Consider the following 27,620-nt stretch of genomic DNA (forward strand, 5'->3'; position numbering starts at 1 on the left):
GCATCAGTCAGCCACAGGGATCGCACATAATACCAGCTGCACTTTACTGGATAGAAAAGGATGTTTAAAACTTTGCTGGTGTTCGATTCTCCTTTCTGCCAAGGGCAAATCACTTAATCTCCATCTCATTTCCCCACAGGCAGAGTGGAATAACTGTAGACAACAGGGGCCGCGTAAAGGTGGAAGTTCATGGATATTACAGTGATGGGAAACACCTAAACTAACAAGAAATCCTACTCGTGTGCTCTGAGATGATTTTCAGGGTCTAACAACGACAGAGGAAGCTCTCAGCTGGTCTGGAGCACTTAACACCCCAGACGTGTACACTTGCCTGGCAGGGGAGTTCAGTCACGCATCCCCAGCTGTCTTCTGCTGAGGTCAGGTTGTTTTTGTGAGCCTTGATTTCTCACATCCCCATTATTTCAAGGGGTGCTCTGAGTTGGAATAATCAATTTATTAAACTAGCAAGAGACAGTCATTCTTCACCCTGTAATTCTACAACTGCCTTTACCCACCACAGAAGGTAAAGAACAAACACCAGTGAGTCAAACGATGTCTGTAAGCAAAAGCCATTTTGCCATGTTTCTCAAACATGTCTGAATCACATTTCTTTTCCCTTTTTATTTCATCATGAAGGCACACAAGAAATGCAAAAGTTTCCCCATCCACATTTATCTTAAAACAATTTGTGCCAATTAGTGAAGGACCATTTCCTTCTGAAACTGGAGCAACAACAGCGAGCATCTCCTCTTGTTTTAAATGTCCACCTGCAGACATCCTAAAGCTTTTCTCACAGCTTGACTTTAGCTTTCAGTGTTATATCGGTTCTTTATGCAACACGCGCTAATTTTTCTTCAGAAATTACAGTCCTTACTGCACCTTTGGCAATTGCTACCCTCACATTGCCATCATTTCCACTTCCACGAAACCCAGCAGAAGTGTCTGCACGCCATTTGTCCTGTGCTACAATTCACAGTGGAGACACCATCAGCCAACACATCACAGCCAGATTTTTTGGTACATCTGTGGGATCTCCCTTATGCGAGGTACAGCAGGATAGCAGCCGACAGCACCTCCACGAGTGATTTGCAGCACGAACGAGAAGAGCAACAGGAAAGCGAGAGGCTGACCGGATAGATCCATGCTTGCTGCTTGAAACACTTGTTCCCCGCTCTCCCTGCAGGTCTGCAGCCCTGCTGAGCCGTGACCTGCTCGCAGGACAGCAGAGGTGACACTGAACTGCCATGTCACTCTGCCACCATGGCTGTCCTGCCTCATCTGCAGCCACTGAGATGTATAACTTTGTCTGCACTGCTGCTCATTACTAACACAATGCTGAGAACACAGTGTGCTCCACAGGAGTGTACAAAGGGAACGTCTTCCTCGTAGGAGTTTACACATTACGAGACCATAAAGCTCCCGAGATTTTGGGGATGCAGTCATACAAGCATATGCTGGTGCACCCAGATTGCCTAGTCTGGAAAAACATGTAGGAAATTTAAAGAAGTAATCATTTGTGTTCAGTAGTATTTCACCAGTTCCCTGTTTACTTCAGGCATCTCCCTTCACCTGGACCAGAGTGTTTAGGCATTAAAACTTATGGTATTAACGAACAGAAGCTGACCTGGGATATCATGCAGCCAGCACACTGGTGCACAAAGAGCTCCCTGTAGGCAGCCGTGATGCTCAGGAGAAAACGTTGCAGTGAGCCAAGCCCTAAGTCACACTTTCCCAAGAGCCAAATCTGACGTATGAGCATCAATACAAGCCTCTGCTGGGGCACCCTCAGCTCTGCTGCCTCGTGGCAGCACCACAGCACCTGGGTGCTCACCTGGGTGCATCAGGGGCACTGCTAGCCAGCTGCCACCTCGCTGTCATCTTTTCTCCTCCTGCCAGAGGAAAGCTGTGCATGAGGATCACTCTTCCCTCATAACTGTTCAGATTCCTCTAGCCTTGTTGTTCTTTTTTTTTTTTAAAATAAAAAAAGAAAATGTAAAAACAAAACAAAACAAAAAAAAACATAATCCATGATCACCCAAGTATGTGAAGAAAAAAGAAATGGAGACTATGGCTGAAAAGCTAACTAGGGGTTTAAGATGCCTGCACTTATTTATTGTATGATCTTTTATGGGAAATTGACAATGAGATACTCCTGAAAGGGAAAAGAAAAATAGGATCGTGAACTGCTGGGACACTGTGTGACAGAACTTCAGACCCTAAAACAAATGAGATTTGTACAGAAGCAAGCGAGCAGCCAGAGCTGACAAAAGGGAAGGAGCGGCTCCAACCCAGGTGCTGCTCTTGGTGGGCAGAGCCAGTGGGAGCACTGGGCTGCCCTTTCCCCAAGCCCACCCGGGTGGCTGCGGTGTCCATGCCAGAAAGCAGACCCCACACACGTCTGTGGGGTCACTCCCCAGTGCCCCGTCTCCACCAGCTTTTCTTTCATCGAAGCCTTGGCACCCCCAGGTGCTGGAAAGCCTCCCGCTGCCGGGCACATCCCCACCACCCAGACGTGCCCTGTGTCCCCCCAGCCAGATGTGCCCCATCCCCATCCCCTTGGCCAGACGTGGCACAGCTGGGCTGAGACCTGTGGGCTGCCTTTCCGTGGGCAGGGGGCAGGAAAGCAAGTGGGGAGTGGGAGCCTCTGCTCCAAGAAACGCCCCGGTGTTGGCCTGATAACTCAGCCTCCAAGCGGGTCGTGGCCCGGCTGTCCCGTTGATAAAACCTCTTCTTGGCTCTGCTTTTGCTGCACCACGATCAGAGATGCCCGGGATTTCCCTTTCCTGGCTCTAGTTCTCAAGTTCTTTCCCAGATCTTTAATGCGGCGGTTTTTGATCACCAGCTCCATGGGGTATCACACATTTAATTTCTTCTTTTAAACACTGAGCTGGCGCTTGGCTATAAAAATAAACCTCTGTTGTTCCTTCAACCCTTTCCCCCAAGTAAAGGGCAGATGAAAGCTTTGTTTCCTTTTCAAAGCGAGTGCTTTGGATCCTGACAGAGGAGAGATCTCCCCATTAAACACAGGCACAGAGACATGAAACACGCACTCCCTTCTCCCACCTCTTCACAGCACATCGCTGTCTCCGGTCGATCCCAGAGCCCTGCCTGATCTGCCTTCTGCTGCACAGTGCCGGTACCCCACAGCCCTCTCCTCCTTCCTCCGCAAGCCAGGGGGGTGCTGGCACGTTTTCCCAGTCTGAATTCAAGACAGCAGCTGATGAGAAGCAGAAGGTGACCGGGATGGGAGCACTTGATGTGCCCACCTTGACTGCTTGAGACTAGAAACAAAGTTTTCTTAATAGTTCTGATAAGACCTTAGCTGCTAAGGATAGCCTAAAGATACTCCTAGTGTATTACCAGATGCAGGTACCTGCTGCATCTCTGAGACCATAAACCATGTTTTCCACCTTTTTTTTTTTTTTTCCTGGAAAGAGCCCATCATAAGCCGAACACCCAGCTTCTCCACAGCAGAACACAGCCCCCTCTGTGGGCACAACACAGCAATCCCTTAGCACAAAACCCACCAATGCTTATCTACCATGGTGAGAACTTCACCACTAAGCTCTCTCTGCAGAGCTACGCAGGCTGCTGCCTTACCTAATGCCACCTAAAGAAACCCTTTGCAGGTAGGGTTCAGAGGACTTCCACCAGAGGAGCAGAGCACACCCCAGCAGGCAGCCTTTCACTAGTAGAAATGCACCCGGCTCTACTGCTTTCACCAGCACACAGAAATTGGTCACAGTGCGATTTTTGCCCTACCCCTCAGTTCTTCCCTCACCAAAGAAGCCATAGCTGTGCAAGCAAGACTCATAGGCATCGACTACACTTAATGAACCAAGAGAGCACGATATGTATGTATGGAGGGAATGGAAGCCTGAAACCGCACTACTCAAGAAAGCGGAACAGCAATAACTCCAGTCAAAACATGGGCAAAACACTAAGGCTTCTGGCTGATGGGAAGTGTCACAGGATCTCTGAGTCTCCAGCATGGAAGTCTCTCTGTCTTGTTATTTAAAAATAAGAACAGCAGTCCCAGATGCACAGCATCCCTCATTGCCACTACTGAATTGCTGTCTGACTATTAAACCTCCAAGGCCATCCTCAGCTGCATTTTCCACTTACAGGGAGTCACTTACTGCATATCCCTCCCTTATCTCTTAAAATCATCTGAAATATATATAACTAAAAAGAAGGAAAAAAAAAAAAAACAAACAAAAACCACAAGATAAATCCAGTGCAAAGCTGACATGGTGATAATTTTAAAAGCTGTGCTGCTCATGTCAAATTATTCAACATCTGTCTTCATGTTCCCACAAAAATTAGCATAGGATGGTGGTTTCTGGTGACACCTATAGTGAAATATTTTGACTTCTACCAGCAAAGTTGCAAACAACCTGTCAAGAAGATAATGTCAGTTTTCTAGTACTGCATATTAAAGTCAATTGAGGGTTTATCTGGTGTGTGAAGCTACTGACCTGACCTATAAACAAAGGCTCTGGTGTCAGGAGGGTGAGTCTGACGCACTACAGCTGGAGGATGCCAAGGCATGCTGGAGCACAGGGCTGGCTAAATGTAATGTCTTGGACTTAAAGAGCTGCCAGAGAACTACGCAAATGTTGGAGCAGGCCAGCCTTTAGGTGTAGCCTTCCAGTTACAAAACACCTGTAATGGGAAGGCTACAGCGAGTCGCCACAGATTTCAGGGCTGGACAACAAGGAGAAATGGCTGAGCCCACAGGGGAGGATGTGTGTCTGCATATGTTTTATACATAAAAGATGCATATACACACTCGTACATAGATGTCTGGAGTACTGCTGTGCTCGTACATCCCCTTTTCCAGGGAGGATCAGCCAAGCAGGGACTGACAGGAGCCAGCTCCGCTGCTGCTTTAGCCAGCAATTTTCTCACTCATTTCAGAGGGCACGGGGAGCACTGGGATAACAACAAGAAAACTGAGGAGCTACTTGCCTGGTCCCCTGCTCCTGCTGGCAAAACAGGGAGTGAGAGGCAGTGGAGGGGGACAGATCCATGCCACCAGGCTCAAGGTTAACACTAGAGTGTGCCTGCTCCCTCCGAAACTGGCAGCAAAGTCACACGTGTGAGCTGAGACACCCCGCTTGAGCGGTGGTGCACTGAAAGCTCCAGGAGGAGAGGCTTTTACTTCACAGGTAAGAGGAGCAGGAAACAAATCTTGTCATGTGGACATGAAATGAAAGAGTGGGGATGTTTATGGCCTAAACCTAGGATATGTTTTACCATGACACTCCCCTGTTGCAGGCACAAGAAAACATTCTCCCGCTAGATTTTCTGCCTGCCTGCAGTGGCACCTCAGAGGTGATTCAGTGTGATGGTGTCTCTTTAAAGAAAGGGCTTTATGGGGTCATTTATCCCCAACCTCAGAGGCCAGGACTACTCTGTATGTGCTTCACTCACACCAGTTTTAAGTATCTGAAGCACCACAGCCCATCCAAGCCCCCCAGTCTCCGTGCCAGGCAGCTTTCCCTGCTGCCCAGCTCAAGCCTTCCTTTTATTCCCTGTCCCTTGCCTTGCTGCAGCCCCTCATCGCACACTGCCACGACCATTCCTGAAAGGCTTCTCAGACGCCTTTTCAGCAGGTGAATTATGAGAGGCAGGGGACAAAACAGCCCGCTCTCTTTTATCCTGCCCCAAAAAAAAGGCTGCTGCTGATCATCTGGACTGGGCTAGCTGCCAGACACCCCAGAAATGTTAATTATACGCTACACATGGAGTAAGCAAAGCAGCAGCCCTGGGCACACCCTGAATCAGAGCTAAGTGTGTTCTGGAGTCTGCAAGGCTGACGAGGAAGCAAGAGGCGTGCTCATCGCTTTGGAAACCCTCTCTACCCTCCCCTTTCAGTCTAATATATAGCCTTTAAGCACCGATAACTTGAAACATGGGAGGTCAGGACCCCTTTCCCCCTTACCTCCTCTTCTCTCCCTCCAAATTATGACATTTCCTATAAATTGGTTACTGCTTGCTCCTTATCTTGACCGGCAGCAGTAATGCACCGGGACTGACAGGCGCACACAGAGTTTGGGAAATGGGGCACCACGAAAGGCTAAGCCTGCTGAGCTGCCTCCCGTGTCAGGCCAGCTTTGTCTTATTTCAACAAACAAGGCTGAAGGGATGGGATCAGCTAATGAGAAGAGGGTTTCAGACACTCTTCAGTCATTACAACAAATGCCAATTTATATAACAAGCCTCTTCAGGTAGCAGGCTAAAAGCACCTTGACTCCTAATTAAATCGCACCTCCACTGCGAAAGCTTCTTTCCCAGCAACCCCCTTACACACATTTTATTTATACCATTCATCTCAATAAACCTCTCCAACAACTTCACTCTCCTAGACAGAGGTCTTTTGTGTGCGTCCATGTGGGTGTATTATTTAAAGAGTACATCACATGGATACTTTATCTAGTTTAATCTGATTTAATCTTAGCAGATTTACTAAAGTAAAATATATTTATAGACCAATATACATGCCTCTCCCTATTCCCATCACCATGAATCCTCAAAAGCAGAAAAATGGACCTGAACCATGACACCTGAGTTCCCAAAACTGCCACCATAAGCGCCACACGAGACCAACATTCACAGCACAGAACACCTGAGTGTGATCAGCTCGAAGCTACGGTGAGAGGCTAAAATTTCAGAGAAAGCAGCGGGGCAGTAGGACTGATTTTTAATCCCGCTTTAGTTATCCTTGTAAATATAACGGTATCAATCCAGTCCTGCGTGAGCCATCAATAACAGCAATTTACCACCCAAACAGCGCTGGCTGCACAAAGCATGAAATCAGTGCAGATGGGGGGACCGAAGGCAGGGTTGGGAGAGACAAAATGAAAACTATTAGTCACCGCAGAAGTTTGCGGTGTGCTGCTTCCACAACACGCTGCTCTGGGCTGCGCTCGGGGACGGCTGCGTGCTAAGACTCCCGACAGCCTCAACAGATAGTTGGAAGACGTAGGGGAGGGGAGAGGAGGGAGAGAGCGGGTTTCTCCTCTGCGTAGTTAAGTAAGAGAATAGATGGGAGTAGTACCATTTTGACTCAGAGATGCCGTCATTTTAGTGCATGTCTATCTATCTGGGCTTTGTTTTGCATGCTGCTTCTCCAGTCTCTCACAGAGAAAAAGAGAAAGCCACCTGTAAGTTATCCTGAGCATCTGATTCAGCAGCAGCTCTAACAAATGCAAGTTCATGGAAGTAAATGAAAAAGCCCACAACAGCCAGCCTTTTCAGGCACATTTAAGTAAACCATGTGTAAGCTCTGTCCCTCTTGCTATGCTCCTGAGGAAAGAGGCCGTTCTACAGCATCAGCTACTCAGCAGCAAGCACATTAAGACAAAATTAAGAAAGTTCAGCTAGAAACACATTGCCTGGTTTAAAGGATTAAATAACCTGCCTTGACTAGGTTTCTGCACCACAAACTCATTCTGCTCTTCATTTCCCTGTGGACATGCGGACTGTGAGAAAACGTAGTGGGAGGAAGAAAGAGCAAAGGAAGCAAAACCCCCTCTATTTAAAAATGGTTATTTAACAAACCAGACCTAAACTCAAATTAACATCCCAGCCCTCAAAGAGAAAGGAGGGATTGTTCCCATTAAAGAAATCCATCATTAAAAAGTGACCTACAAAGACTTACCCATAGCCAGGGAGACTGAACTGATCTTTGCCAGGGCTCACACAAGAGACTGGCTGCGTGCTGTTAAAAAGGGGGAGGAGGGGGCTGGCTTCTCTCACTGGGGTCTCTCTTCAGAGCTCAGAGAGCCGGGCTTGTTAGAGGCAGAGACATGCCTTCCAGAAGGACTTTACAGCAACGCACAACTGAGTCGCAAGCCAAGATAAAGCCGGCTTGTTAGGAGAGGCAAGTCTTGGGGGTTGCTTTTATTTATTTTTTTTCCCAGTGTGTTGGAAATGCAGACACTGGAAAGGCAGAATTAAGAGAGGGGGCTGGGGGCTGGCTCACGCGCATCCCACCCAGGGCTGGTGCTCGGAGGGGGCACGGGGGGTCCCCAGCCGCTGCCCCCCGCCCTCCTCTGCTGCTCTGGGCTTGCCATTTGCCACCCTGCCTACGAACGAGTTGTGGGGGGGAAAATAAGCACCACCACCGTCCGAGAAATAATATGAAAATAAAAATAAACCCCAAGCAGCTCCACATCAGCTCGGGGCAAAGTTTACCAGGGCGCAAGGGCAGCCCCCAGGGAGAGGGGGGAGCCCGGCGGGGGTCGCCCTGGGGATCGGGGGGGGGGGGGGTTGGGGCAGGGCAGCACGGAGGGCAGCCGAGCGGAGCCGGCACCGTGCAGGGGAAGGGGAGGCATCCGTCCCCTCCTGCCGGCATCGCGTCCCCCCCCCGGGGCGGCCGGGGGTTACGGGGAGGAATTAGGAAGAAGCCACAGGCTCCGGGAAGCCTATCGCTGCGTAAACCTCTCCGCTCGGGCTGCGGCGAGCTTTGGCAGCGTCATTTACTTTCTCCTGCAGGTGCTTTTTAACTTTGATCCCATCGCCGCCGCCCTGCGCCCTCGCCTCCCCCTCCCTCCCTCCGAGCAGCCACCGCGATGCCGCCCCTTACCGTAAACCCCCTGTCCCCTGCTGTAGGCTGGCACCAGAGACAGGAATAAAAAACAGATCATCTCCATCTTCAAGGCAGCGCCTTCATCGCCGGCGAAGAAAAACAGCCAAAAGAGCCCAGGCAGCATCCGGCGGGGGAGCGAGGAGCGGGCGAAAACCTCCCGAAACGCCGCCCCATGCGCCCCGCTCCGGACACCGGCGGAGGAAGGGACCCCCCCGCCGGAGCCGCCTGGGGATAAAAATTAAAAAGCAACAAGAAAAAAATGGGGAAAAAAAAAGAAAAAAAGAAAAAAAAAAAGGGAAAAGAGAAGGAGGCAGGGAGGGCAGGAAAGCGGAGAGCCGCTTCTCCCTTCGCAAGGATGCTCGAGGATGCCCAGGAAAAGGAGCAGGGCAGTGGGCAGCCCGCAGGAGCAGGAGTGGGGTCGGGGCCAGCCCAGCGCTGCCCACCCCCCCCCACGGAAAGGGGTTTCCTTTGTGCAGGGGGAGCCGCCGAGCGCTGCCCGGAGTCCTGGGCTGCCCGAAGTGCTGCCAACTGGGGCCAACTTGGGAGAGTCCTCGCCCGCCCTCCTCCCGACGAGGCTCTGGCCGCAGCCCCACGAGCGAATGGGGGAAAGGAGAAGGAGGTGGAGGGAAAAAATAGAGAGGAAAAAAAAATTGGAGGGGGGTGGGGGGCGAGGAGCCAGCTGCTGAAAGGCGGAGGGAGGGCTAGGTATCCTCTTTTCCAGATCTTCTGGGGAGGGGATTGTTGTAATTAATCAAATCCAGGATTTTATTATTATTATTATTTTTTAAAGCGTCTCCCAGGAGCTCCCCCAGCTGCACTGCATCGCCCCAGCCAGCCTGAAGAGAGAAGCGAGCGAGGAGCAGCCCCAGCAGGCGCCCTGCAGCTCAGCCCGGCTCTCCTCTCCTCCTCCCCAGCCTGCCAGCTCCTTCTCCCTTCAAAACTTTCCCCGGTGTTGCGTGCAGGGCTCTGCCGGCTGCTTCTCCCCCGCCGCTCTCCGGCTCCTCCCGCCTCGCAGGTGCTGTGCAGCCGCGGGGAGATCCGCGCCGCTCCCCCCCCCGACGGCTGCCGGAGCCCACCCCCCCGGGGAAGCAGCGGGGGCTGCAGCTGGAAGGGAGCCGCCGAGGAGGATGGAGGAGCTGCAAGAAGTTGGCTTACTCCCGGCCGGGTGCTCGCCCCGAAAGGCGACGATCCCCAGCACGAAGTTGCCGGCGGCGTCCCCGCTCCCCTGGCGGCCCCGGGGGGCTCCGCTCCGCTGCCCCCCCGACGGGGCGTCCGGGGGCACCGAGCCCCGGGCTCGCCTCAGCCCTGCCTGCCAGCTCTGCCCAGCACGCCGCGTTTTCCTCCCCCTTTGGCTTTCCAGTTTTTTTTTTTTTTTTTTCCCCTCCCCTCTTCACCATTCCATTCCCCTTCGGTTTTAAAAAAAATAAAAAAATAATAAAAATAAATAAATAAATAAAAAAAATCCGAGCCAATTAAAGCAGCCGTGCTCCGGCAGAGCCCTGCCTCCTGCCCAATTCCCCGAGCCTCCCCGAGCCCCGGCCCAATTAGAGGCGACACCGCAGGGCTGGGGAGGACAGGGGCTCGCTCCGGGCGGAGAAATCAGCCGCCAGCCCCGGGTCCCTCCGTCCTCAGGATGCTCCCGGCAAGGTCGGCTTCTCCCGGGAAGGGATGCGCGCTGAGAAAAGCCCGGTGCTGGGGAGCGGGGCTCGGGGGCGGCGGGGACGGGGACGGGGGGGCTCCTCCATGCTTGGATTTTCGGGGGGGGGACAAGGTTTGCCGAGAAGTTTGTGCCCCCCTGTAGGAGGGCTGCGGGGGCTGCCCTGTGCCTGCTGGGGTGGGGGCTCGGCGGTGTCCCCCCCCCCCCCCCCCCGGCACCCGAAGAAAGCGTCCCCCGGCGGGCGGCGGTTCGCCACGCGAGCGCGTCGCTACCTGGATAAAAATGTAATTAAAGAAAAAAATAATAATAAAAAATAACAGTAATTGAGAGATACGGCCCAGAGAGCGGCTGGCTGCTAAGTCATGCTCTAACAAACAAGCAATTAATAGATACAGCCGCTAATTACGAAGCAGTTATTCCTGTTGTAAACGGTGCTCGGCGGCAGAGAAAAGCGGTACCGAAAGGCAGCAGAGGGAAGGCAGCGATAGGGACAGGGCAGCATCACCCCCCGAACCAGCATCTCCCAGGCAGGGCAGGGGAATTCCCCTTCCTCTGGACCCTGCCGGACCCTATCTCCTCCCTTGTAAGGATGCCGCGAGTCTGAAACTGCCTTTTTTTTTTTTCTTTTTTCTTTTTTTTTTTTTTTCCCCTCCTCCCCAGCCAATCTAAGGCAACGCTTGCCAAGAAACCGTGGGCTTCACGCTCCGAGGTGTCCTTCCCAAAGATGATGGCACGGGGAAAGACCTTACAAAGGTGTCTGGTGTGAGCAAGTTTATGATTATTATTACTATTTTTAATTCAGTAAGCCCTTCATTGAGAAGGATGTGATCCTTCCCACGGTGGGTGCTGGCAACACGGCTTGTAGGGTCTGCAGGCAGAAGGAGAGTGGAGGGCGGCACCGGGAGGACAGGAGGAGCAGCCCCTTTGCCAGGGCATGGGGAGAAGCAGGAGCTGACACTGGGGAGGGAAGGTAAAACCGTCCCCATCTGCACAAAGCAGGCTGGCAGCAGCGCAAGGAAACAAGGCAAGGAGATGTTTGCAGATCCAGGAAGCTGAGTGGTGATAAAAAAAACAGTGAGACATGAGTCTCGTTTTTTCCACTCTTCATTTTAAGATAAGGATATTTTGGGGGCGCTTCATAGCCTTTCTCGTATTTTTTTTTTTTTCGGGGATTCTCATTTGATTATGAAATAATGCCTTGGAGTTTGAATGACTCTGAATTACAGATATGGATAATGAGTCTTCAAAAAAAAATCCCAGAAATGTATGCTTCACACCCCTTTTTTTATGCTAACTTTCAATGCACATGCTCATGTTTCCTTGGCACAAATGCTCATGAAAAATGAATTTCAAAGTAAACTGCCAAAGTATGTGAAACAACCCAGCTTTCTCTTAGCAAATAATAGTATTTGTGCCAAAAGTAGCTTTGAACTCATCCAATTAAGGAATAGTTTAAAAAAATACAAAAAGGAAAAAAAAAAAGCCCATAAATAGAGAGTGTGAATGGTCCATTGAACTGAAAGGAAAATAACTGGATAATAAATAATTAGAAAAAGCTGTCACCTGTCAATGGATACTCTGAGTGAAAAAAAAAAAAAGAAAAAAAAAGATACTGCCAAAACCTCAGTACACCATTGCATTTGCTAAATAAGGTAATTAATAATTATTTGTTGAGTCCTAATAAATCATAACAGTCAGAACAATAGAGTTTCCAAGCACAACAGTGGGCCAGCCTTCCCGACACACTTGTAAGCAATCCAGTTGTCATAAAGAACCCGCGCCCTGCGGTGATTCTACTTGTCAAAAGGAGTGGCTAAGGGGTGCCTTCCTTCCCCACAGGCCGTTTCTGCAGAACAGATTTGCCCCATCCTTCCGGCTGGGAGTCGGCGTCTCCAGTCCCTTCTCAAGCCCCGACTTGTCAAATGAGTCCTGTCTCCCTGCAATATTTATACGCACTACATCACCTATATTTCACAGCTACGTTGAGGTAGACAGTCTCCGGGACGGATGTGGTGTTCAAAGAGAGCAAATCATACCCGGCACAATGTCACCAGGCAAGAGACGATTGAAGAAGTGTGTGAGGCCAAGGTCCAGTTACAAGGACATTAATTCTCTTTGTGTCAATGTTTTCATGCTATAATCTGGTGCAGGCTGTCATTTATTTCTTCTCGGAGATGATGCAACTATCTGTGGTTCCCGGTGATCTCTTGAGCATGTGGCCTGACATTTCGGTCACCTCTTTCTTGCTCATTTTCTTCGCAGCACAACAGCCACGAATGCCTCCAAGTTTGATCTCTTCCTTCCTCCCTCCCCACGCACACACATGGAAGTGAGGGCAGCCCAGCTGGAAGCTTTCCTGTGGCATTTCCCTTGCTATTGCCTCCTAAAAGGGAGTAGAAATAGGAAGTGGGAAGGGGAAAGGAAAAAAAAAATGGGGCACCTTAAAGACAATGGGTGACTTCGAGTGCTGCAAGAGAGCTTGGAAGGGGAAAGCCAGAGGACTCTGTAGCACTGCAGCAAGGATGGGAAACCCAGGGAATTATAACTGCAGCACAGGGCTGCATCAAGGAGCTGGGAGCACAGGGGTGCTCCTGCGGTGCTGCTGTGCCCTGCTGAGCTGGGGAGGCAGTGACACAGCGCAGCACAGGCCTGGGGCAAGGGTCTGACCCGAGGTGATGAGATAAGGCACACAGGAGACAAGCAGAGGGAATTGGGATGGGCAAGGGAGAGCCAGCGTGTGTGGTGTCTGTGTGGGGAGAGGGAGCCCTGTAGGGCTGCTATAAACACGTTAGGGAAACAGCACCAAGCGCTCTGCAAAGCGAGAACTGCTGGAAGATGGGGAAGCAAGGGCTAAGCTACAATGACAGGATGAAATCTGTCCACTGTCTGTTTTCTCTCTGTTTAATTGATCTTCATAGGAGAACTATAAAAAAATTTAAAAAATAAAAGCATAAAAATGTTAGTTTGTGATTCTGAAGTGCTGGAATCAGCATCTCTTTGGGGAAAAAAATCTCCCTAGCCTGGAGCGGTGCTTGCTGCCATCCTTAACACAAGGCTGGTGCTGCTTCTGCTGTGGATCCTCCCGGGTATCTCCTGCTCCCCATACAAAGCATGCCAAGGTAGGGCTATAAATCCCAAGGGCTCTGCTTTGCTGTCCTCAGTTCTCTGGTGTATTCCACCCCAGGGAATATACCTATGCTGTGTTTGCTTTCTTCCCAGATGCATTTTACATAGTACCTCTCAGCCTCTTGTGTATTCTCTGCTTTTTTTTTGATTAACTCTCCCCATCACCGAGTGTGTTGGGCACTGAAAGGAGTGATGAAGAGGGAACCCACCTCTATTCCTCACCCCGGGTACTCACCCTGCCCCGGCTTCACCACCCTTCCTCCCTGTGCTTGCGTGATGCAGCCAGTCCCTGGGCCATGCTGGGAGTTCTGGCACCTGGCTGACACTGCACTGGGTTTTGCTTTTCCTGCCTTTCCCCAGTTACACTTTGAGAAATTTCTATTTCCTGGTTCAGGCTTATCTGAGACCCGTTGCAATCCCTTCCTCTGTGATCTCTATGTGTGGCCACTTTTCTTTCCTCAGCTCAAGTGCTGACACACTCGCACACCATCCCACTTCTTGTGCACTAAAACCACAGGCTTTTAACTCAACATTTTCTACCAAACTTTACGCTTTTTAGACTATATACCTAGTTTGCCAGAAATCCTGCTGGTTTTTTTTGCTCTTGTGCTTTAGGACAGATAGGAGCTGGTGTAGGGTTGCAGACAAGTGTCTCAGCACCACTGGAAGCATCTTTTGCCTGTTTCACCTTTTCTTTGATCTTTTTTTTCCTCTGCCTCCTTCTCCTCCTGCATTCATGCTTTCTTCTTCTTTACCACCCTCCCTTTCATCTGTAAAAAGTGAGTTGGAAAAATGTCAAGCTGGTGCTGGTCAAAGAAACTTGTTCTCCTTTCTTCCACTTGCTTTCATTGCCTCAGCCCCCATCTTCTAGCATGTGTCTCCCAGAGGGCACAGGTAAGGGATGTTTTTTCACCGAGAGCAGATACAAAAGGCTGGGTATGATCCTCCCCTGTTGGTGCTGTCTGCCACTGTCAGCAAAGGGTGCATCGATCGCCGGTCTTTTTAGCGTCAGGCAGATGATCTGAAATGTGTGATCTCTGGCCCGCGGTGGAGAGCGGGGTGCTGGGGAGGGTGCAGGAGCTGCTCCTCAAGATGCCTTCAGCCAGAGCCTTGTTGCTCGAGCAGCTCTCCCAAAGGGCTGTGCTACTTTTCCTGTGAGATGTTTCAAACACAAGTCACAGCATGGAGCGGATTGTCAGGAGCTGATGTAAAACATGCACGGGACAACCTCAGACGGGGTCTTGCCATCACAGCCTTGGTGGAGACAGCCCCTGGCCACAGGTAGCACGTTACATCTCCCATACCCTGACACAAGGAGGAGGCCATCCTGCAGAGGCTGTTTTATGGGATCTCTCAGGTTAGGCTGTGGTCTCACAGGCTCTGAGACCGCTGACTGGTGAGAAAACGCCCCAGCTGGTACCTCCTCACTTCAACTGCCCCATGACCACCCTTGTCTGGGGAATCTTTGCAAGGGAAGCTGAACTATTAGCAATGCATTCACTTAAAATTGCACACGAGGAGTTCCTCAGTCCCTTTTTGTCTCCAGGCAGAGATGCCTTCACTTTAAGAAGGTAAGCATCTGTATTTTGGATGAAAAAAGAAAGCTGCAGGGAAAAAAAGTATTTTTCCACCAGAATCCCCCCTCATTACTGATCCTAGACCACAACAAGGTGGTAAAGATAGTTACAGAAAGATTCAGCAATGTGCCAGGCAGACTGCAGAAAAGAGCATGCCATTCATTGCCTGAAGCATCCCTTTTGCTTTCTGAGGAGCCATGTTCATCAGTGCTGCAGCTCTCTGTAACATGACAACAAAAAACACTTGAAACCCAAAGGTGTCAGGAGCCAATGTGCACTGCCACCATCCAAAAGCCTAGGGGGTCAGACTTTGCACAGGTATTTTCCTTGCTGGATGCTCTACATGGACCATGAGTTACCCCCTCAAGTTACTCACGGCTTTTCATCTTCAGATGTTCTTGGCCACTGCTGAACACTCTTGACTGGAGGATCCAGTGATTGTTGTCCTTGTGTGAACCTGTATGTACATCCACACACACACGTCCTTTTCCCTCCTGTCCAGTGATGCACTACAGCTACATTTTCACAAACCACCTGTTCAAGTCAAAATACCTTAATCAATTCTTTGTGAAAATTCAGAGGATGCAAAAGAACTGTGTAAAGAAGCAAAAGCATTTGGAACCGTGCCTGCTGAAAGGATGCTTTATACACATACACCCCCTCCCCAAAGGTTGCTGCTCACTCCTTACCTTTGGTGGGTCTGAACCACAACTCCCTGGTGCCTCAATGCTTAAATACACTTACATCCTTAAGGCACAGTGGTGTCCTTGTCTTTCCTCCGTAACCTGATAGACTGTTCCATTTTAGAAAACTCATGGTGAAAGACTGTTTCGATTTATCATGACTATTTATAACACAGTTCTCTGGCAAACCAGAGTTAGAAGCACCATTACTGTACAGCCGTGTAACGTGAGACAGCTCATACTAGAAATTAACAGAAAAACCCTAGTGGGAGGAAATTATAGAAGCACCAACCACTTCTTTTTCATCTGAGCTGCCCCTAATCATTTTAGCCAAGCTGGGGCTGGCACTGCCCGGGGACACAGGATGGATGTGCTGAAGCAGATAGGCAGAGTATGCCAGCACAGGGTTTACCTGCCCCTGCCAGGAGCAAGGCAGAGGCATGGGCAGAGCTGGGAGGGAGTACTTTCTTCTCTCATTCCTCAGTGTGGCTCCAGACAGACAGTATTGCCACTGAACTGTGTATTCCTATGTATAATTACTTGCTTATTAGCTGGAGAGCTCATCATGCCAAGAAAGTTAGTGGGAATACAGAGCAAAAACATTTCTCCTCTCCCTGTCTTCCAGACCAGAGAAGTAACAACGGATCTTGCAACCTGCAGGGAACCTCCACCTCCTCCACCCTTTATCGCCTGGAGGAGGTTGGAGTTTGATTGATTTCTCAGTTACATTTAGTCCCTAGAAGAAATAGAAAAAGAGCTAATCACACTAGCCTGATGCTAGAGCCAGAGATGCTGATGGCCGTGGCCATTACCACTTTCAGTGCCATGCTGGGCAGGTGTCCCTGGCTGGGGACCTCGCAATGAGCCGTGAGGATGAGGGGAGCTCAACCACACACCATTCCTCAGCCCTTCACAAAGGACTGAGACAGTGGGAGGAATATCACAGTGTCAACCTAAGGTAAAGATGAATACAGGGCCACAGGAGTCGAGAGATAGTTTGGTTTATTTATTGTACAGGAGGCACTCTTTTAAAAGCTTGGAAATGCAATGCAGCTGTTGCAACCTCCCGCTGGGGGCTCACCAGACGCTGAGGTATTTTCCTGCACTTCCCTCTTGTCTCGAGCGTTGCACACTCACCCTGTGGGTTTCCAAAGAAGTTTCTCCATGCAGCTCCCCAGAAGGCTGCACTCCAGCGAAAGATGAAGCCATTGCCATGGCCAGACAAGCTGCAGCATCCAAACTTCCCTAGGAAAACTAGGTGAGGTATTTGAGTAACAGCAGCAGACTTCCCTATCAGCAAAGTCAAGCAGGGAAATTAGTGGAAAATAGCATAATTTTTATATGGATCAAATCATTCACAGGTTACAGAGACAGAAGGAGACACTGCTGGTCTGACCTGTTCTAATCAGAGCACATTGTGAGGAGTAACCTCCAGTCCTGATTTCTAAGAAGCCGATAATAAACCATTCATTTGTATTTCATACAGAGTAATGCCATATTTCATCAGGATGCACAAACCTGTATTCTGAAGGAACAATACACATTTGGGATTGGATTTACAGCTGTTTAGTAGCTCTCGCATTTGCAGGCAAACTGCAGTACCTGAATGGCCGGGAGGTTTCCTGGCATGCGGCGGTGGGTGTCAGGACAGAGGAGCTGCCTGTCCACCCAGCTTCAGCAGGGACTGGGGAAACCAGCAAGATCCAGGAGAGAGGGAGAAGGCAGGGGAAAGCTGGGGCAGGATTGACTTAGGAATTAATGAGGGCAGGCAGAAAAAGGAGGGTGCGACAAATGGCCCAAGGGGGGATAAAATAGGGATGCTGGGGCAGCTTGAAGCGTGGTAGGAGAAACGAGGGCTGTGGGAAGGATGCTGGGGGAAAGCAAAAAAATGAAACTTGGGGACAGACAGGTTGTAGGCTGGCATTGCTGGGTCATCGCAGGGGCAGGGAATGATGGTTCCGGGGGCTGAAATGGGGTCCTGGGCCAGAGGCAGGGTTAGGGAGTCCCAGGGTTGGGCAGGGACCATCAGATCTGGTGGTGCCCTCGGGACCCTGGCCATTCTGCCCCCTTTTCTGCTCTTATTTCTCTCCATCCCAACCCGTCAGACTTCCCCAACATATCCTGTCCTTGCAGGGAACAGGAAGGGCTGGAGGGGCTGATGGGAAGGTGTGGGAGGAAAAGCCAGCCCAGATCCCCTGGCTGCAGCTGGCCTTGGGGACACCGTGCAGTCTGACCACCTCGGACAACCTGGAAGTGAGCTTACCCTGCTCCAAACAGCTTGCGTGAGCTCTCATATTAAATCCACTTCCACAGTCATCACGTCTGGAAAAAGGACCTCTGAGCCCCCACAAACAGCAGACATTTTGATGAAAGATGCTCGAGAAAGAATATTTTAGTGAAAACAAGAGATGCCTGTCTCTTTGGAAAATGAGCATTGGCCGATCAAGAAATTACCAATAGAAATTTATCATATTAGTACATTTTTTTTTCCTCCTTGCTTGTCTTGGTGGAGAATAACATTTCATTTTCAAACCACAGTTCTACATTTATCATCCCTGATTTGGTAAATTGCCTCTTGCAGAAGCGGTGTCTAACCTACCTTTATTTAAGACTTTGCAGGATAATGTGTTTATGTTGGACTCAGAGAGGGTCACAAAAAAAGTGACAGGTGCTGCAAACATATTGAAATGGAGGTAATGTAAATGATTTTAGATTTAAAATATTCCTCCTCAAGTAACTTCACACTTTCTGAAAATATTGTATTGTCAGTGAGACTTAAATCTATAATCTTGAAAGCAAGAGGAGTTTTATTGTCTTTCTCCTATATTTTCTTCTTAACAGGGATCAAAATCAACCTTTCAATAAGCCTCTCTTTGTAGTCAAATAGAAGGAGGTGAAGATACCTCTATAATCAGAGTTGGCTCAAGGCTTATCAGCAGGGTAGGCAGAATTTAATTTTGTAGCCCAAGGATTTTCTCTTCATCCCTGGGCAGGCAAAATTCAGCTGTGTGGTAGCGGCAGGGTGGGTACCTCCCGTGACGTGTTTCTCTTTTTCTACCCCCATCTTGATACCGCACAACTCTGGGGGCAAAGGCTGGGCGGGCAGCCTGCTCCTGCTGCTGCAGCAGCCGTCCCCATCCCTTCTAGCACGGGCAAGGGGCTGCTGGCTGCCCCTGGCAGGCCACCACCTTTGGCAGCCAGCAGCTTTGCCTGTTGCCCAAAACCAGCCCTGTCTGTAATGAGTTACAGAAGCTCGTGCCTGCAAAGCCGAGCCTGAAATCATTATCTTGGAGCTGCAAACGCAGCCTCACACTTAAATTAAAGGATGCAGATAATTGGGTTATCTTGTATAAAACAAATTCTGCCCTGTAAACCATAAGCAGGGCACACGATGCATACTCACGGTGCCAGCCGGGAATGAGGGGTGTTGGGACTGAGGTTGGCTTACCCCAAACCGAGAGAGAACCGCTCCTGCGCCCTTGGCTTCCACACCTGGACTGCAGGGGATCACAACATTCATGCGCATGTCCCCTGTTCGTGCTCCGTGGCAATACGATCAAGCTGATGCTTTCCAGTGGAATCAATACGAAAGGCAGAGGGCATCAACAAAATCATTAATAAATTTCTCTCAATTATAATCCAGTTTCTTCAAATACAGCTGTTGCTGGAGCCTCCAGCCAGAATTAATGATATGGAAAATCTGAAGGACAATAAACAGTATATTTGTGAGCTAGAGGGATCAGAACAAACAGTACACAAAAAGGGAAATGTCAAAGGGGTTAAATCTTTAATAAACTACTGCTCCAAAAGCATTTGATAAGCTCTCCTTCAGATGGTTCACAACCACACTCCCTTGTTTTCAGAGTCAGGCTGGTCTTTTTCAAGCTAAACATGTTTCACAAGACAAAATTGTAAAGGAGCCATAATGGGCCTTTAACAGAGACACAGATTGTAACCTTATTTTTACATTTTCAAATATATTTAAAACATCATGAATGAAAAGATTACACATTTGTCATGGCTGGAATTCCTCATTCCTCATAGGTATACAATGTTCAGTGTGGAGCATACCAATATTCGATAATTTCTGTTTTTTTTTTTTTTTTTTTTTAAGTGAATCAAGCAGGTACATTTTGCAATTGTTAGTACTAAGGGTAATAATATACACACACATATGCATCCACCCACATAAGCACGGAGAGGTTAATGCTGATCTAAAAATATTTTGCATGCCACAAAGAATACAGAAACATTGTCAACAGAGCTGTTGGAAGACACGGCAACATTTAATGGGAAGTTTGTAGTCTTGGGCACGTGAGTGCAGGATTTAATCTGTGTTCATCTGTCCAGCCTGGGCAAACACTGCATTTACCTCTTTTAAAGTAGTTTATCAAATGCTTTGGGATGAAAAAGGCTACAACCCTTGTATGGCTTAAATAAAGGAGCCAACAACAGAGACGAAAAAGGCACATTTATGAAGCCAGGAAGGAAACAATAAGTTTTCTTAGGCCTGATTTCATGTCACAGGTGCATTTCTGTTACTTTTGAACTTGCCAAGAGCGACTCAAAATGCAGAATTCTAATCCCCCCAAGGCTCAGAGACAATCAATCACTGATGAAGGGGAAATGCTGAATTCCCAGTATCTTGCCTTCTCCAAGAAAGCCTGTCAGCTGTGTAATGCAAACTAATCTGTTCCAAGAATCAGCTTTTTTGTTTCTTGCCCTGGTTCACGTACATACACACATCCAGGGGGAAAGAGAGAGAAAGACAGAGAAAAAGAGAGAGAGGCCACATCCACACATATCAATGACTGCTCGAAGAAAACAGCTAATACACGGAGCTGGAGCTGGAGCAAGGTGGGACTGCTCCGCAGTTCTCCTAGTGAACTGCAGCTGAGATCAGCCCAGAACCAGCAGAAATAAAACACTGCACAGAAGATGAAAACCAGGGCATGTTTTTCTACTGGCTGAGGGAGGGGGGGGGAATAGCTATAGATTGTAGCTGGGAGAAGCAGATGGCAGTGTATTAAGAGGACAGGGCACTGCTGCTGTTGCAGCCGCTGCCGCAACTGCCACAGCTCAGCTCTTTCCCATCTGACAGAAGGGCCCCTGGGCAGCCAGGGATGAGTCAGGCTCACGTGTGTTGCACAGGCGTCTCTGGAGGACCCCACTCTTCTCTCATTTGTGTCACGCTGCTTCAGGGTTCGAAGCGAGTCGTGCAGCCCCGACATCCTACGAGCACCGTCCTTCCCAAGCAGCTGAGCCGTGGCCAGCCCCCGATGAGCACCCTGTAGATCACACAGGATGGGCCCCTGCAGTCTCTAACCAAAGGTGCCACTGGCATCTTCTGAGTGTTGCACCAAAAAGGCTCCACCTGCAAACACGAGGATGGGCAGATGTGTCTCAAAGATTCAGGATTTAGCAAACCCACTTAAAACTCCAGGTTACCCTTTAGCACTGCTGAATGGTCTTTGTTGGCTCTGGAGACATCTCAGCCCCTGACCAACACTGGCCCCAAAACCCCATAGACAGAGAAAGCAGGAAGACAGCATTTTAAACTTGAGATTGGTGGAAACACATATCCAGTGTATCCCACCAACCACCAGCTGCTCACAAAAGACAGCGACGGCACCCTGGGTTGCTCTCTTTTACGCAAGATGTAGCTGTTGGTTTGAAGCTGATGAGCAGTTTCCTATCCTCAAAAGACTATTTTAAGATCCACACAGAGCAGTTGGTGGACAAGCTGTGTTGATGAGGAAGCGAAGCAGCAAATCCATTCCACCTTCATCGCTAATGCTTCCTCCTCCTGGAGAAGAGACCTGAGGCTCCCTGCAGCAGGCTGCTGCCCTGGCAGCTGGGAGGGGAAGGGATACCCCTCTGGTGAACTGGTCTGCCCTCAAACACCAGCCTGCTGGCTGAGGGCTGTGCTAGAGGAGGGGAGACAGTCTGGATGAGGATTTATCACTCTCTGTGCTTTGATACTTTCTGTGGGAAAAAAAATAATTTAAAAAAACAAAACAGGGTTACTTAGCTGCTGTCATGCAAACATTTTATGCAAATCTTATCTTTGGCTTCTGCATACTGGTACATAATTTGCATCTGATTATCAACTTCGGGTCTATTGTTTTTTTCTAAACAGAATTCCTGCTGCTGAAAGGTTTTGGATTGACAACCCTGGTGAATAAAGTCATCTTTTTAACTGGGGGGGCAGGAGAAGAACAGCTTCCCACACAGAGTGCCCTGCCGTTATTTCTTATCCAGGGCCAACAGAGAGGATGCCAGCCTTTGGCCTCTTCTGAGCCTGCCAGCTGATGTAAAAGGAGGTCGTGAATATGAAAACCATGTGAACTTTCTACAAAGACAACCCAAAATCCTTTAAAAAGGAACAGGTAGTCTGTTAGGTTGGATTCACATTCATACTTCATGCACAGTGTTCCAGTACCTAGCTGGCTCTCACGTGACACTCAAGTATCATGAGAAAATTCACACCATGGGATCTTCCCAAGGAAAATGAAAACCTTTACCCTCTTGACCTAGAGGAGAGGAGTCTTTTGCTCCCCCTGGCACATACACAAACACTGCCAGTTGGATATAGCCCTGTCCACAGCAGCAGAAACATGTTGGGTCCTTTTCCTGACTGTCATAGTGTGTCTTGCTTTGTGTCAAGGCAAGTCAAAATGACTTGCCTAGGGTTGGAGTGGCTCAGCTCCACTGGAGTTGGTGGTGTGACTTCAGTTTACCTTGGTTAAGATAGAATCAGTTACACTACGTTAGTAGAAGCTTTTTGGGAAGCCCTGTGTAGAAACCAATGATAACCATAGATCATGGTCGTTTAGTTCTGCAGCCTCTGGATCTTATCCGTTGCCTCCTCTGTGTCTAGAAAGATGCTTTTTTTCCACCTTGAGCAGGGGCACAGGGCCCTCCCAAGTGCTGAGGAAGCCCAGGGAAATATTCACAGCAGCTACAGGATGAGATGGGGACTGAACTACCAACAGCTTACCTTGGGACACAGGGCTGCTTCTATCAAACCAAAGGATGAGGACTAATGAATGTTAATTCTGATCCTTAGGCTTCAGCAGCCACAGCACTGAGTGCTATGAGTCTGTCCACTTGACTTTGGGATGGATGGCTGCTCTAGCTGTATTTGTCCTGTCAATAAAGTATTCAGCCCCAGTAACAGCTGCTTCTGAAAGAGTGCCAGATTAAGACAAATAATACAGACTTAGTGCTCTTTACATGGATTGCATGGGCCGACCCAGCTGCAATATGCACACCCACAAATCTTCTCAGCTCATTACCTCATTGAACACTGCTGTTCCTCTGTAAGGACAGGAGACGGTGATACCCCGAGAGAATTTGAACACAACGTGCTAAGTCAGAGCTGGAAATTGCTGACTGAATGCTCTGGGCCTGGCCTGGCAGGGAGATGGGCCCCACCAGCAAAGCACAGCCTGAAAGACACGTGGCAGCCCTGCTGGACAGGACCCTTGCCTTTGAGGAGGAGGGGGAGTAGCTTTTAAGTCAGCCCTTTTTATTTCTGCACTTGCTTTTTGCTCAACAACGCCTCAGTATTTCACTTCTTTCCTTCACTGCATGGCCAGTTCTGGCTTGAGAAAGCAGGAGTATGCATTGTGTAAATAAAGGTTGTTGTTTTCCTTTGAAGTATGCAGGAAGGCTTTGAAAACGCAACTGCAGCTGTTCCCAATAATCTCAACTTTCTGCTCTATTTCTCTGGTTAACCTTGCTGACTCAAAACAACAAAAAGCATAGCCTGGAGGAAATAGTGCTCACTGCTTTCTTAACTTTCCAATGGCATTTTACTGGAGATATTTTCTTTTTGTCAAGATCTTTGAAGTCCGCTCCTCTTTGTTTGTGTGGATTTGCATTGAGACTGAATGGCTCTTAACAGCTTGCTTCCCTGGGCACATGGGTAGGAAGCATGACTGCCTTCCCCAGGTTATAACAAGAATGAAGAGGCAGTGAGAGGGTTGCTGAGATGTCAACAGTAAACAATTCATCACAGAGATGTGGTTGATTTTCCAAGCATGCTGGGAGTTAGATGTCTCACAGGCATGTCCCAACCAGAGAGCCAAGATATGCGCTATTAGCCCACCACTCTGCTGGTGAACAAGTCTCTCTTTCATCTTGCTTTGCAGTCAACTCAAGAGGTCACTCTTGACTCAAGCAAATTTGCTTCCCCCACACACTCTTGCTTCCCCTTCCCCTAGCTGTGTTTACAAACTAATTGCTTGGAGAAGGAAACAACAGGAGCTTCACATCAAGGCAGGCTCCTGCCAAGCTTTGCTAAAATATCTGCCTGGCTGAAGAGGGTGAAATCTGCCAACGAGGTCACTTGAGGGAAAGCAGACACCCTTCCTTATACCCTTCCCACTACCGTACTGCTGGGCAAGAGTCCATCTCCCCTCTTTTCTGACCCAAAGGACCGTGGTTTGCTTGTCTGTCTCAAATGCGTTACTCAGAAGGGTTTTCCACATGCTGGTCAATGACTTGAGGGACCACCATCCCATCTCTGCAAGGTATAGATATTGCTTCTGCTGAGGTGCAAATCATGAACATGAAGACCATGAAGGAGAAGTAAGTTTGTCCTTCATAGGACACCACATCATACAGCAGGCTAAAAATGGGAAAGACCCACAGCTGGGGGATATATCTGCCAAGATTTTGTTGAAGTCCTCTCCCATGGATAGAGAAATAGGGTTTACCCGACCAATTAAACAGAATACACCAACCACCCACCTACAAGGATTTAACATCACCATCTCCTGCCTATCTCTCTTCATTAAGGAAATGTCTAGTCCTTCAGTGGAAGATGAAGATAAAAAACTTGTTCTGCCTCCATAAATCTCAGCCCATCCATCCTAGAGGCACCAAATAAAGGGAGGTGGAAAGAGCTGTATAAACAGGCCCCTTGAACATAATTGAAGGACTAGACTAATTTGGCTTGTCTTTATAACAGGCCAGAGCTGGGCACTAGACTTACCCACAACAGATAAAGATGAGTAACTACATAATGAGGTTAAAATATTCATTAAGCTAATTGCATGTTAATTAAGTAAAGGATGCTATTAGGGATCCATTGAGCTCCATCTGTGTGTGCAAACGGGAGTGAGAATAATCACACCAGAAAACAGAAGAGACAGTGACAGCTCCGGAGCCCCCAGCACACAGGAACCACAAGGGTCAGGGGCAGCTCCATGTGCTGGGGGAGCTGGCAGCCATGAAGGGGAGAATGGTCTCATGAGCAGAGGGGGAGCTGGTAAGGAGAAGCTATGAGAGCTGTTACAAGCCATCACTTATGAATGGGCATTTCCCCACGTTCTGCCTCCATTTACAGGTATGTAAAACAAGAACTATAACCATGTCCCCAGTGAGAAAATTCATAAGAGAACTCAGAAACTCAGGGTCTAGACAAACATACCTTTTCTATTGTATCTGTTGATTTTATCAGAATTGCTTGCAGGGGCAGAGATCCATCACACCAGAAAGCACCACGGCATTCAAGTCAACAGGCCGCAAGGCACTAGAAAGGTCCATTTTTGAAAATGGCCTACAAGAAGGCTAAAAATAAGGAGGCAGAAATTAGTTTTCAATTTAAACTTCCTCTGTCAGCACCACAGAGGACAGTTTCTAATAAATACTTCTTCAAAAAAGGAGAAAAAAATTCTATTTGACATAATTATGGCCAACAGTCCATAAGGCAGAATAGGGAAAATGTCTACATATTTCATGTTAAAATTCATCAATAATGGAAGACGAGGATTAAATTATATAACTGCCACCTTTAAGTTAAATAATATTTTCAGCAAGAGGCAAGGGAGATGGGATAACTCTATAGCCAACACGTTTATTTCAGCATATGAATAATTTAGGTAAATAATACAACAGCTTTTTAGAAGGGAGAAGATTCAATGAAGAGGTTGGGTTAGAAGGGACTTGCACTGCATTTGGAGATTTGAAGGACTGGGAGAATAATTCATATTCAATCATTTATTTGATTAATTTCTCCTTTCTTTCAGGCCACTAATGGGCAGATCGTTCTTTTCACAAATGCACTTACAGTCTGAAGTTACTGGAATAAATCTGGTCCATGGTTCCCCTTCAGTGGCCATTCTCTTGCAAGTAGTCACTGTGCTAAATGGAAGTAATTTTGGGTGGGGATACCAGCTCCCAGAGGGTTTCTGATCTCAGACCAGCTCCTCCAATACCTTCTATACCTTCTGCAATGAATGTAACCTTTCTCATTTTCCTGCAGTAACTGCTTAGAATTTCCACTTTCACAGGTAGACCTGCCAGCTCACCTGGCTCATCCTGCGTGGGTAGAAACTGGGGGAGCGAATGTGGATGAACCAGATTCATTAGCAATTTCAGACCATTATTCATGAAAAATTAGTTTATTGTGCTAGCCTGTCCCCAGTGATGCTGGCATTGATCCAAAGCACCCTTGTGATGAGTGGGAAGGAGAAGAACTACCTAATTCATTCATAACTCTGCATTAAAACCTGACAGATGAAGCTTTATCCAGGGGCTGATTATTGTCATGTGCAAAACAAAAAATCCCTGTAGAACCTGATAAGCATACAACCGTATGTGTTCTTCTCCACAGTCCCAGAGCCTCCCAGACACACTCTGACTCACAACAGATGCCCAGGAGAACTGGCACAGCCCTTTCCACAGGCTCCTAGATAAAACCAGCTGCAGAAGTTAACCAGATTTCTCTGAGCCACTGGAGCTGCTGGCAAGAGGATGGGATACTGGTCTTGGTATGATGATGACTGCATAAGAGCAGAGCTTGGGCGCCCAGAAACCATTCCTGTGACTGACTCAGCAGGAAGCCTTGATCCTGATTGTTTTATGGCTGTTAGAGGCCTGCGCCTAATGATTTTTTCCAGGGTGCCTGCCCATTTCCAGGTAGATAAATGCCTGTGGAATGAAAACAGAAGCTCTGCTTGGCACTGAGCTGCCTGCCAAGCTAGAGATCTGAGTAGGCAGACCAAGGGCTTAGCTCAGTCTCCATCGCCATCTCACAGTCCCCATCTGGAGAAGGCTGTTTTGCAGTAGAAGAGACAGACAGTAAAAGGAACTAAAATGCATGGTACTTCTGTTTTGTCTGTAGCAGTAACAAGCAAAGAACACTCAGAGCCTATTTAATTTTGCATTCTATTCTCCTCATTCAAAGAAAAATTAAAAATAATAAAAACTTCTGAAAATATTTGCTGTGGGTTTGAGATGCAAGTGAAATCAAGGGAGTTTATATGTGCATGCAAATGGGAGGAAGAGCAAAAAAGAATGAGAGAGGAAAGGTAGGTGAGATGGAGACTGTTGTTTTATCTGAGCTGCTTTATGGGCTAGATGACCTAATAAGTCTTTTCCATCTCTAATTTCTCTGCTTCACCTATCCCTAGTTTATCATTAAGAAATCACTTATGCAAATTCAATTAAGTATTTAACATTTTCCTTCCTGTGGTTCCCCGCCTCACTGACTTTTCATCCCATTTCAAGTCTCAGCTGACAACATCTCTTACCTCACTGGCTCCCACTTCTATGCCTTTACACTATTAACTCAGCAACTGTGTGATTTAATCCAAAGAAATATTTTGGGTTTTCACTGCCTTGTAAAGGAGAGACAAAATGAAGCTACAGTGTACTGCTTTAGCAAATCCTTGCTCACAGCTGCTGGGTGCACTGTTGTATCCTACAGGGACTTAGCACGCTGACCAGGCAGCTCTGGTGACCTGGCTACATTAAGTCAGGAATGAAAGTGAGGTTTTCCTTTCTATTATTTCTGTTCACTTTACTACATATGACATATGGGGCTGAGTTTAGCAAAGTGTTTTCATGAGCTTACAATGGGAAGAGGCAGGTTATGGTGTGGGCCAGAGAAAGGGGAAGACCAGCACATAGAGCAAAGATATGTAAGCACTGCAAAGTCTTGGCCAGTAGCTACCATTCTTCTGGGCTTT

The 27,620-nt window shown here is 48.3% G+C and overlaps 1 protein-coding gene and 2 long non-coding RNA genes across 6 annotated transcripts in view; 1 reads left to right on the plus strand and 2 right to left on the minus strand.

Moving 5' to 3' along the window:
• The window catches only part of MDGA1 (MAM domain containing glycosylphosphatidylinositol anchor 1), a 134,934-nt gene extending 126,208 nt beyond the window's left edge, over positions 1-8,726 (minus strand). For 2 of the 3 annotated variants that reach the window (XM_083831627.1, XM_083831626.1), the window contains exon 1: positions 8,594-8,726. In XM_083831627.1, coding sequence (XP_083687753.1) covers positions 8,594-8,720 — 127 coding nt within the window. In that variant the 5' untranslated portion in view covers positions 8,721-8,726. Of the gene's footprint in view, positions 1-7,666; positions 7,721-8,593 lie in introns of those variants that run through there. The other variant, XM_083831628.1, reaches the window with a different exon arrangement.
• LOC310897740 lies at positions 7,767-18,723 on the plus strand. 2 transcript variants are annotated; one of them, XR_014582519.1, is made up of 3 exons: positions 7,767-7,888; positions 8,620-10,243; positions 10,914-18,723. It is a non-coding gene; the product is annotated as an uncharacterized lncRNA (long non-coding RNA). The 2 variants fall into 2 exon arrangements; XR_014582520.1 differs by having other exon boundaries at positions 12,093-18,723.
• Positions 18,724-18,727: 4 nt separating this feature from the next.
• On the minus strand, positions 18,728-25,234 carry LOC310897742. Its single transcript, XR_014582522.1, has 3 exons — positions 25,079-25,234; positions 20,778-21,013; positions 18,728-19,339 (listed from the first exon to the last, which is right to left on the minus strand). It is a non-coding gene; the product is annotated as an uncharacterized lncRNA (long non-coding RNA).
• Positions 25,235-27,620: the final 2,386 nt, after the last annotated feature.

The sequence above is a fragment of the Anser anser genome (assembly GCF_964211835.1).
Source record: "Anser anser genome assembly, chromosome: 3".
Taxonomy (NCBI): Eukaryota; Metazoa; Chordata; class Aves; order Anseriformes; family Anatidae; genus Anser; species Anser anser.